General features: G+C 41.6%; 1 protein-coding gene across 11 annotated transcripts in view; it reads left to right on the forward strand.

Annotated features, from left to right (window-relative positions):
* Positions 1-12,014, forward strand: part of Ubap2 (ubiquitin associated protein 2) — a 91,240-nt gene that overhangs the window by 12,822 nt on the left and 66,404 nt on the right. For 8 of the 11 annotated variants that reach the window (XR_001872673.2, XM_008842465.3, XM_029567958.1 and 5 more), the window contains exon 2: positions 11,190-11,329. Coding sequence is in view for 7 of the 11 variants with exons in the window: in XM_008842466.3 (XP_008840688.1) it covers positions 11,231-11,329 (99 nt within the window). In the remaining 4 variants the exon portion in view is untranslated. Of the gene's footprint in view, positions 1-11,189; positions 11,330-12,014 lie in introns of those variants that run through there. The other 3 variants (XM_029567955.1, XM_029567956.1, XM_029567959.1) reach the window with 3 other exon arrangements.

A 12,014-nucleotide genomic window follows, 5' to 3' on the forward strand; every position in this document is an offset into this window, starting at 1 on the left:
AATGCCCACTTAGAGATGGTGGTGAGCTGACATGGGTGCTGGGAATTAAACCCTGGTCCTCTGCAAGAGCAGCAAGTGCTCTTAACCACTGGCCATCTCTATAGCCCCTTAAGATTTATTTTTATTGGTGCATGTGTGTGCACGTGTGTGTGTGTTTGTACCTGAGGAGACTGGAAGAGGGCCATTGAATCCTTTAGAGCTAGAGTCACATGCTTTTGTGAGCTGCCTCACATGGGTGCTGGGAACTGAACTTGGGTCCTCTGTCTGGACCCAAGCATCTCTCTCTAGCCCCAAAGTGTTAGGTGATGCTGCCTTGCTCTGATATTATGTTCACTGATAAAAGCATGATATAGCCATTTCTGGTGCATTACAGTGTTGTAAAAAAGAACTTTAGAAAGATAGTCATTAAGCTTTTTGTTGTTTTGAGGCCAGGTATCTCATTGTAGCCCTGGATGGCCTGGAACTCGTGTACCAGGCTATACTCAAATTTATATTCCTTCTGTCTTTGTTTCCCAAGAGCTGGGTATATAGGAGTGAGCTACCATACCTGAATTGCCTTATCTTGTTTGTTCCTTTTTATTTATTTGTATGTATGTATGTATGTATGTATGTATGTATGTATGTATAAGATGGGGTCTTACTCTAGCTCTGACTGGCCTGCAAGTCACTGTGTAACCCATGATGGGTTCCTATTCTTGCAAATCATCGTATTTCAGCCTCCCAAGTGCTAAGATTTTAGGCACATGCCACTGTGTCCAGGGTAGTAGTAGTAATAGTATAATGAAGGTACCATCTGGGCATTATTTGAGAGATGGTTGAGTAATATAAAGTGCAAATTTTTTGTTTTTTTCCTATGGCTTGAACCCAGGCCTTGTGCATGCTGGTGCAACACTATAGTATTGACCTATCCTCTCATTCTTAAAGTACACAATTCTGAAACTTGATGGGTCATGTGAAATGCTATGTGTGATGTAGGCTTTTTTGTTATTTTTTGATGAAAAGTCTGTTAGAAGTAGGGGTAAAGACTGGTTATGAATGAGTGACTTAAGGGGAGTTAGAGCAAAGAATCCTAGGTAGCTGCTAGGTTAGAGAAGGTTTAAAGACTGAGGATATAGCTCAGTGGTAGATTGATTGCCTGGCATGCATGAAGCCCTGGGTTTGATCCCACTGCACCTTGAGAAATTACAACAAAAAATTAAATAAATAAAGATGGGTTTAGAGATGAGAAATCTGGATAGGAATGGGATACATGTATGTAAACAATGAAATACTTTTCCTCCTTTGACCTTAGGTAGCTGGAGAGAAATGTGACTGAACCAAGTAAAATTTGATGTCCTGTAATGTTCAAGAGTGAACCAATACTCATCTTTTCCATAGGCAGGTTATATACAGGACAGCTGAGAACACTGTCCTTCCCATCTGCCACTCGTGGGTGTAGGGGAGTTCATCTTTGTCTAGCAGCTGCTAGAAGCCTGACCCTGCCCTCTGCAGCTGTAGAGAATAAAAAGTATCAGCTTGGTCAGCTCCTGGCATGTGGGACACTAGCAGTTGAGCTGCATGGAATTAGGTCTCATAATTGAGTACTTGGCACTCTGCTTGCCTTATTCTCTCCTGGGTTGGGAGTGTTAAATTCTTCTTGCTGCCTGTTCTGGGTTTTTTTTTTGTTTTTTTTTTTTTTTTTTTTTTTTAGAATGACTGTCTTAAAGCTTTCTTGACAGCAAAATTGCGCCTTGTAAAGAAGACTTTTTCCCCCTAGGAGGTGGAAATGCTAACAGAGCAAGTGTGAAAACAGAGAAAACTTATTATTTTTTTAATTTTATGTGTATGCGTGTATTACACCTGTAAGGTAAGTGCACCCATGTTGTGCAATGCCCTCAGAGGTCAGAAGAGGCCGTTGGATTCCCTAGGACTGGAGTTAGAGACAGTTGTTAGATGCCATGTGGGTGGTGGGATTAGAACCCAGGTCTTCTGCAAGAGCAGTCAGGTTTCTTAACCACTGAGCCATCTCTCCAGCCCCCAGTTGAGATTCTTTATTGAAAAATCTTGCAGAAAAACGTTGAGAATAATGGTTCTAATAGAAAAGGCAAGAATACAGATTGTAGCTGGGAGTGGTGGCCTTTAATCCCAGTATTCTGGAGGCAGAGCCCAGACAGGCAGATCTCTGGGAGATTCTGGCTAGCCTGATCTGCATAGGGAAATGTTTGCATCACTGGTCTCATGACTGAGTTAATATCTCTGGACATTTTTGTTTGTGTGTACGTGTGTGTGCACATGTGTGCATAGCCCAGAAGTCAATGGCATCTTCCTCAATTACTCGCCACTTTATTTTTGTGAGCAATCTTTCACTGAAGCTGGAGCTTGTCAATTCAGCTAGACTGTTTGGCCCCAAGCCCCAGGGATTGTCCTGTTTCTACCTGTCCAGCCCTAGCATTTAGAATTACAGGTGAATGCCACTATGCCCTGGCATTTATGTGGGTGCTGGGGATTGATCTCAGGTCTTAATGTTTGTGGGGCAAACACTTAACACCTGAGCTATCTCCCTCTGTAGGTAGGCATTCTTGGTGGAGTCTTGGCTTGTTTTTGTTTTGCTTTTTGAGACAGTTCTCTCACTGTGTATCCCTGGCTGGCCCAGAACTCACTATGTATACCATACTGATTTGAAACTTGTGGCAATCATGCTGCTTTTACCTCTGAATGTTAGAATGATAGGTGTGTGCCACTATTTACCTACCTGCTACCTGGCTTTTTTTTTTTTTGGAGACAGTCTTACCTTGTACCTCTGAGTTGCCTTGAACTCACTATATAGGCCAGGCTGCCTTCATTCTCACAGATAGCTGCTTGCCTCTACCTCCTGAAGTGCTGCTGGGACTAAAGGCACCCTCCCCTCACATCTCCCTCCCTCTCTCCTTCCCTCCCTCCTTTTGTGATTGGGTCTTTTTTTTTCTTCAGTATTTTATTATTTTTATTTTATGTGTATGAATGTATTGCCTGCATGTATGTGAGTGCACCCGCGTTGTGCAGTGCCGCAGAGGTCAGAAGAGGGCTTCGGATTTCCCTAGAACTGGAGTTAAGGACGGTTCGTAGCCACCATGTGGGTGCTGGGAATTGAACCCAGGTCCTCTGCAAGAGCAGTCAGTGCCCTTAACTGCTGAGCCATCTCTCCAACCCCCTTGTGATTGGGTCTTACTGTATATCATTGGCTGTCCAGGAATTCACTGAGATCCTCTCATCTCAGCCTCCTGAATGCTGAGATTATAAGCACGGGTCATTATGCCTGGTGAGATTTTATTTTGTGGGGATAGGGTCTTTTCTCTGTAACTCACTGTAATATAGTGACCTGGAGCTCACTGTGTAGACCAGGCTGGCTACGAACTTTGACTGACCTCTCAGCTCTGCCTCCTAGGACTTGCTTTAAAAACATAAATTGTATACTCTATTTTGAAATTCCTAGCACATTAAGTAACTCATGTTATCTGGTTTAATTATATTTCTTTTTGAGAAAAAAAACTTAGTTTTGCTTTTCCTGGGATGTAAATTTCTTTGATGCAACAACTGAGGTATTCTGCACAAAGTGTGCCAATATTCTGGTTTTATTTCCTTTTATTTTGTTTTGAGTCAGGGTCTCATGTAGGTTATGCTGGCCTGGAGCACCATGTAGCCAAGGAAAATCTTGAATTTCTTTTTTTCTTTTTTTTGGCATTTTGAAGCAGGGTCTCCCTGTAGCCCCAGCTGTCCTGGAACTCACTATGTAGACCAGGCTGGCCTTGAACTCACAGAGATCACCTGCCTCTGCCCCCTGAGTGCTGGGATTAAAGGCATGCGCCACCTCGCCTGGCTTTTTTCTTTTTTAAAAAATTCTTTTTGAGACAGGATCTACCCATAGCCGCAGCTGACCTGGAACTTGCTGTGTAGACCAGGCTGGCCTTGACCTGACAAAGATCCGCCTGCCTCTGCCTCCTGAGTGCTGGGATAAAAGGCATGTGCCACCAGGCTCAGCTATGGTCTTGAATTTCTGAATTTCTAATCTTGTCTCCAACATCTGAGTGCTGGGGTTACAGAGTATAGAATATATCACCATGTCTGGTTTTATGTGCTGCTAGGTAGTTGAACCCAGGGCTCCTGCATGCTAAGCAAGTGCTCTATCAACTGAGCTATATTCCCTAACCCCTGGAATTTTTTCTTTTGTTGTTTTAAGTAGGGCTCCATTCTGTGGCCCAGACGGCCTGAAACACATTATGTAACAGAGGCTGGCGTTAAACTTGTGGCAGTCCTCCTGCCTCAGCCTCTTGAGTGTTGTGGTTACAGTCATGAGCCCAGCTAACATCTTGGTTTTAGAGTTGTCTTTTTTTTTTTTTTTTTTGGTCTTTTTGAGACAGGGTCTCCCTGTAGCCCCAGCTGGCTTGGAACTTGCCATGTAGACCAGGCTAGCCGCGATCTCACAGAGATCTATCTGCCTTTGCCTCCTGAGTGCTGAGATTTAAAGCCCTGTACTACTATGCCTGGCTCTGATTTTTATTTTTTAATATTGTGTGTGTGTGTGTGTATGTGTGTGTATTGCCTACGTGTATGTAAGTACGCCTGTGTCCTGCAAATGCCCACAGAAGTCAGAAGAGGGCATTGGATTCCCCTGGAACTGGAGTTACTGAAGGTTGTTAGGAGCCATGTAGGTGCTGGGATATGAGCCTAGGTCCTTGAGAGAGCAGCCAGTGCTCTTAATTGTTTAGCCATCTCCAGCCCCCCTGATTTTTGTTTTAAGGAAAAAAAAAAATGTAGTAGCAGTTCTTACCTGTGTTTAAAGTCTGTCACTCTATAGCACCTTTAATTTACCTTGGCTAAGATGAGGTAAATAAGGATTAAAGTTTTGTTTTGTTTTCTACCTTATTTTTCATTTGGGGTTTAAAATTTCACTGGATAGATTGGAGTACCCACATGATTTTTGTGGCTCAAGAACCTGAGATATGTATGAGTTTCTGACAGATTATTTTTAGAATCGCATCCTCTTGTCTGTTTCTATTCTAAGAATGCTCTTGGAACCTGTTCCAGAGTAGTAGAGCTCCTGGGGTAGTGATGGGGGTGACTGACTACAAGCGCAAACAGAATTCCTATGATCTGGCAACTGGATGCATGTTGCAGAAGCATATCTATTTACTACATATGGTTCAGTTTCCAAAAGAAGACAGAATTTCCCCGTAGATTGTTAAAGTATGTTAGTTGACGGTGTTGATTTTTATACTCTTGTTTCCTTGCGTTTTCAGTTTAAAATGGTAAATTTCACAGTTTTAAATTATTTTATATGTATGAGTGCCTTGCTTAGCGGTATCTATGTGAATCATGTGAGTGCCTGGAGTCTGCAGAGGCCAGAAGAGAGCGTCAGAGTTACAGGTAGTTGTTAGCTGTCATGGGTGCTGGGAACTGAACCATGTTTTCTGCAGAACAGCTAGTTCCCTTAACCACAGAGCTATCTCTCCAGCCCCAAATTTTGAGGGTTTTGATGATTAATTTGGTAACTTCCTTCCATCTGTCTCTGTCTATCCTTCCCAGTGTGGGCACATATATGCCGCAGAGTGTGAGTGTACATCAGAAGACAACTTTTGAGCATTGGTTCTCACCTTCCACTTTTTTGAGGTCGGGTATCTGTTTCTACCATGGTGCATATTCCAGGGTAGCTGGCCCTTGTGATTCTAGGCAACCCTACTATCTCCACCACCTATCTCACTATAGGAGTGCTAGGAACACAGATGTATTTGATGAATCAAACTCAGGGTGTCAGGCTGCATGGCAAATACTTTACAAACTACTGAGTTAGCTGGGTATGGTGGTGCACACCTTTAATCTCAGCACTTGGGAGGCAGAGGCAGGTAGATTTCTGAGTTCAAGGCCAGCCTGGTTTACATAAGTTCCAGGCCAGCTGGGGCTACAGGGAGACCCAGTCTCAAAAAAAAAAAAAAACCTCAAAACAAACTACTGAGTTATCTCACTGGCCCCCCACTCCTATTCTTACTCGCTAAGTTTGGTCCTCTTGTTGGAATTTGTAGCCATGTCATGCTGGGAATTGAACTCAGGACCTCATGCATCCTCGACAAGGGTTCTGTTACTGAGCTGTCTACCCAACTCTTAACCACTGAGCAGTCTCTCCAACCCCTGTTGTTTTTTTGAGACAGCCTGTCTGTAGCTTCAACTGGCCTAGAACTTGCTTTGTATACCAGGTTTGCCTGCCTTTGCCTCCCAAGTGCTGAGATTAAAGGCGTATGCCACCATGCCCTTTGTGTGTGTGTGTTTAATAAGTGGTTTCTCCATGTTTTTGAGGCTGTCTGCAAACTCCTGAAGTTCTCACAATCGGCAAAGGCAGGAGGAGATTGAGTTCAGCCTGGTCTACATAATGAGTTCCAGGTCAGCTGGGGCTACAGGGAGACCCTGTCTTTAAAAAAGTAAAAAACTAGCTGATGCACATACCTATAATCCCAGCACTAGGGAGGATAGGGAGGAAGAATCAAAAGGACAAAAGGATAAGGGATTCAATTGCAACCTAAGCTACAGAGTGAGTTCAGGGTTAGCCTGTGGTACTGAGGACTGTTTTATAAAAAAACAAAACAAAACCCAGAAAAAAGATCCCAAATTCTTTTTTTTTTTTTAGTTTTAACTTTTATTTTATTTGTATGAGTATATTGCATTGCATGCATGCATGCAAATGCCCAAGGAGGTCAGAAGAGGGCTTTGGATCCCTGAGATGGTTCTTAGGTGCCATGTGGGTGCTGGGAACAGAATCTGGGTCCTGTGCAAGAGCAACCGGTGCTCTTAACCACTGAGCCAACTCTCCAGCCAAGACCCCCAACTTTTTTTTTTGGTCTTTTTTGAGATAGTATCTCCCTGTAGCCCCATCTGATCTGGAACTCAATATGTATACCAGGCTGGCCTTGAACTTACAGAAACCCACCAAGCCATCTCTTCACTTGATTTTTTTTTTAATTTAAATTTTTATTTTATTATTATGGGGATGGAGGCCTGTGCCATGACTTGAATGTGAAGGCCAGAGGACAACTTTATGGATGTGTTTTTTCTTCTTTCACTTTTATGTGGGTCCTGGGGATTGAACTCAGGTTGCTAACCCACTGAACCATCTCATAGACCTCTTTTTGTTGTTTTTATTTGATTTTAGTCTTTTTGAGACAGGGTTTCCCTGTAGCCTGGGTTAGCCTGGCCCTCACTATGTAGACCTTGAACATACAGAGATTTGCCTGCCTCTGCCTCAGGAGTGCTGGGATTAAAGGCATGAGCCCCACCAACCATTCTTTGTTTTGATATGAGTCTCCTGTTTCCCAGGCAGACCTGAAACTCTTTATGTAGCTGAGGATTACCAGGAGGTAATTACCTCTACTTCCTGGGTGCTGGAATTCCAGGTGTGTGTTTATGCGGGGATGGAACTCAGGGCTTCGTAGCATGCTAGGGAAGCTCTGCCAACTGAGCTACATCTTTAGCTGAAAATTTAACTTAAAAAACACACACATTTATTTTGTGGGTGTTGGGTCTCTCCACCATTTGGGTCTCAGGGATTGAACTCAGGTTGTCAGTCTTAGTGGTAAGTGCTTTGCCATCTTGTCAGTCCCCAAAATTTCAGTATCTTGAGATATCATAAAATTTATAGTTTTTCGTATTTGAGAACTGAAAAATCAGGTACATAACATGAAAGAAAATGTTTGGTTGTACTAGAGTCTATAAAAGTTAACCCTCTTATAAAAAATACTATTTTTACTTTTTTATTTGTATGAATGTATTGCCTGCATATATGTAAGTGTAGGTGTGTTGAACAATGTCTATTGAGGTTAGAAAAGGGTGTCGGATTCCCTGGGACTGGAGTTATGGATGGTTGTTAGCCACTATGTGAGTACTAGGAACAGAACCTGGGTCCTCTGCAAGAGCAGTCAGTGCTCTTAACCCCTGAGCCATTTTTCTAGCCCCCAAGTTAAGCCTCTTGTAAGTCAAAAATTTTATGCAATTTGGTTTAAGTATGTACTTTCTGTACATGCAGAGTTTTAAAACTAGATGGCTCTCCTCTAAGACTCTCACTTCATTATATTGAGTGTACTTACCAAGTATTTTCACAAATGGGAGCGCCGAGGAGTAAACAATTGAAAAGTAGGACAATCAGTTCAGTGAACAAAACTCAAGTGTTTGGAATCGGTAAGCAAACTATTATTTTCTTTTTTGTTTGGGTTGCACTTTAGGAGCACCATTCAACCACTTTTGAATGGATGCCTAATTTTGTGTGGGGGTATGTGCCATGTTTATGCATGTGGGGGCCAGAGGTCAGTGTTGGAGGTATTCCTTGGTCACTTTCAACCTTATTTTATGAGACAGAGTCTCTCTCACAGACTTGGCTAGACTACCTGGCCTGCAAGCATCCAGGGATCTTCCTATTTCTCTCTATCCCAGTGCTGGGATTATAGGTTTGTGTCACCATGGCAAGCACTTTACCTACTGAGCCATCTTCATCACCCTAGATGCTTAGTTAATTTTTTTTAAAAATTATGCTTTATTTTGTGGATGTATGTGTATGTGTGTGGGCGTGCATGTGCCATGGTACTCATGTGGAGGTCAGAGGAAAACCTGTAGGAGTCAGTGTTTACCTACCACATGGGTCCCAGGGATCAAACTCAGGTTGTTGAGCTTGGTACAAAGTGCCTTTATCTAGTGAGCCATTTCACCAGCCCTGGATGCTTAAAGATAAATTTACAGAATGTCAGATGTGGTGGTGCATAGCACTCAGGAGGCTGAAGTAGGAAAATCTTGAGTTTGGCTCTAGCCTAGGCTACATTGTGAGACCTTGTCTTAAGAAAACAATGAAACTGCCTAGCATGATAGCACATGCCTTTAATGGGAGATAGAGGCAGGCAGAAAGATCTGTGTGAGATCCTGGTTTATATAATTAGTTCCAAGCCAGCTGGGGATACAGGGAAAGCCTGTCTCAAAAAAGCCAAACCAAAACAAAAACAAGGAAACTAAACAAGATATAGGAATTAGTTATGAAGTTGATTGTATAAATAAGTACAGGCCTGGGAGTGGTGGCAGAGGCAGGTGGATCTTTGTGAGATGGAGGCTAGCCAGCTGCTCCATGTAGTCAGTTCCAGGCCAGCTAGGGCTACAGGGATACTCTGTCTCAAAAAGACCAAAAAGAAAAAAAAATACTAAGCAGAGGGACCGGCATGGTGGCACACACATTAATCCCAGCACTTTGGGAGGTAGGCAGATCTCTGTGAATTCAAGGCCAGTTTGGTCTACGTAGTGAGTTCCAGGCCAGCTGGGCCTATAGGTAGGGAGAACCTGTTTCAAAAAAACCCACAACAGCTTTTTCTTTTTTTGAGACATGGTCTCCCCTGTACCCCCAGCTTGCCTGGAATGTATGAGGCCCTCTTTCAATCCTAAGTACTGCCTAAATAAATAAAAATAAGTGGATCTCTTCATTTCACAATATGCAAACCTTTAATCTCAGGCAGGCAGCTCTCTGAGCTTGAAGCCATCCTGGTCTGCATAGCAAGTTCTAGGATAGCCAGGGTAGCATATTGAGTCTCTGTCTCAAAACAAAAAGAAATACAAATATGCTGCATATTTTTATAATGCTCCATGGTTTCAAAAAAGTTTATTCGCTTTTCTTATTCATTTGAGATATTTAAAGTCAGCAAAAAAGGCTAGCCAGATGTCTCAGAGTAAAAGCACTTGCCACAAAAGCCTGAGACCTGAGTTCAATTCCTGTATTTTACTCTGGAAAGAGAAAAGCTACTCCCAAAGTTGACCTGACGTCCACAAATGTGCTGTGGCATGTGCTCCCACATTCATATACATATCTACCCACCTTCCAAATCATACATAACAAGAGAAAGGGCTAAAAGTAATATAACTATGGCAAAACAATTGAACATATTCCATATAATAATACCCAAACAACCTAAACAAAATCTGAAAGCTGGTAAAGTCAAAATAAGATGCAAAATGTGATTTAGGCTGTTTGAGCGGCAGCTGGAAGTAAGATAAAATGTTTTAATCTATCTTTTGGCTATCTTTTTTGAGATGTTCTAGTTAATTGGCTATTTGCTGATATAATGTAAAAGGCAATGCAATAATATGCCTTAGGTCAGAGGCCTAAAGAGGCCTATGAAAATCTGGTTAATACAAGACCTATTGAGAAAGTAAATATTAGGATGCCTAGTACCAAAAAAATCCACTTTTTTAAGTTTCAGGGACATAATTTTAGTAGTATCTGAAGTAGTATAGTGAATTATAGCTAGTCTCTTTTAATTTATGACTTTCAGATCTAAAAAGATAGCTTAAAGTATTTGGTATGATGCTGTTTCATTAAACTGAAATGTTTTAAAATGAGAGGAACATTGTTCCATGACTGAATGCTTCCTTTGAGATTTCCGTTATTATCTATTGAACAGTGTTATGTAGCCCTGACTGTCTATGTAGACCAGATTGGCCTGGAACTCACAGAGATCTGCCTGCCTCTGTCTCCCAACTGAAGGGATTTAAAGGCATACACCACCACACTCAGCTAATTTTTAAAAGCATTTTATTTATTTTTATGCGTATGAGTGTTTTTCCTGCATTTATGTAAGTGCGCCACATGCCTTTGGTACCTACAGAGGTCAGAAGAGGGCTTTGGATGCCCCTGGAGTTGGTGTTAACTTACTATCAGCTGTGATGTAGGTGCTGGGAAGTGAACCTGGGTAACTAAATCCAGGACCTGACAAGTGTACTCTACCAATGAGCCACATTCTGGCCTTAAAATGAGCCACATTCTGGCCTTAAACCCTATATTCTGTCTGTCTCTCCTCTGTGGCCAATTATGTCTCTGCTTTGAGACAGCATCACTGTATAGTTCAGGCCTTTGCCAGCTGAGCCATCTTTCTGGTCCCAAACATGAAATTTTAGATTGCATAAGTAAAATTAGTTTAAAAGCCACCAGTAGCGGAGGGTGTAGCTACTTGGAGATTGTGTATTTAGTATATAAAAGGCCTGGGTTTAACCTTTTCCTACAAAAATAAATGATATAACCAAAATTTAGAATGTTAATGGCCTTTTTTTGAAAATTTATACTCTGAAGAACTTTTAATGTGTCCTTTTTTCCTTTGAAATAGATGATTGTCTTTTACCATGATTGGGAAGTTTTGCTTACAATGCCTTTTTTCTTGCAGATTTTGTATTTTGTACATACATTATTTTGTATATACTGTGTATGATGACTTCAGTGAGCAATGATCGTTGCCGAGGTGCTCGGGAAAAACCACAGATTCCAACAATACACGCAACACAAGCACAGAAACAAGTTGTACAGGTAAGGGTTTGTTTGTCTTGTTTAGAATTAAGGAAATTTAAGAGAACAAATGGTTTACTGTTTACCTTTGTAAGAAACCTCAAAATTTTGAAACTTCTGTTTCTAAAATATATAGTAAGTAATAAGAGGTAATATTGGTGAAATTGATTGTTCCAGGAGAATTACTTATTTAATCCAGAATTCCAGTTATTACCATCTCTGTCACCGAAATTCCTTCCACCTCTTATTTTTTCTTTTTCATTTCTTTCCTTATTTTTCTTCTTTTTCCTCCTCTTCCCTCCCTCCCTCCCTTCCTTCGTTCTGTTTTTCATTTGTAGTGCTAGGAATTGAACCCAGGGCCTCTTGTGTGCTAGATAAGCATTTTACTAACGAACTACAACCCAGCCCCTGTGTTATTCTTTTAAATGAAGTGAGACACTTTAAGTACAGCAGTAAGCATAGTATCTGGTACATAGTTAATATTATGCATTATATAGATTGGATTGTCAGACTTCTTTCCAGAGAGTTTTCCTTTTTCTTTTTTTAAAAATTTGTTTACCATTTTTATTTTATTTTATGTGTATGAGTGTATTGCTTGCATGTGTGCAAGTGCACCTGTGGTCTAGAAGAGGGCTTCGGATTCCCTGGAACTGAAGTTAGCTGCCATGTGGGTGCTGGGAACTGAACCTGGGTTCTCTGCAAGAGC

Source organism: Nannospalax galili, unplaced genomic scaffold (assembly GCF_000622305.1).
Source record: "Nannospalax galili isolate Female #2095 unplaced genomic scaffold, S.galili_v1.0 scaffold341, whole genome shotgun sequence".
Taxonomy (NCBI): Eukaryota; Metazoa; Chordata; class Mammalia; order Rodentia; family Spalacidae; genus Nannospalax; species Nannospalax galili.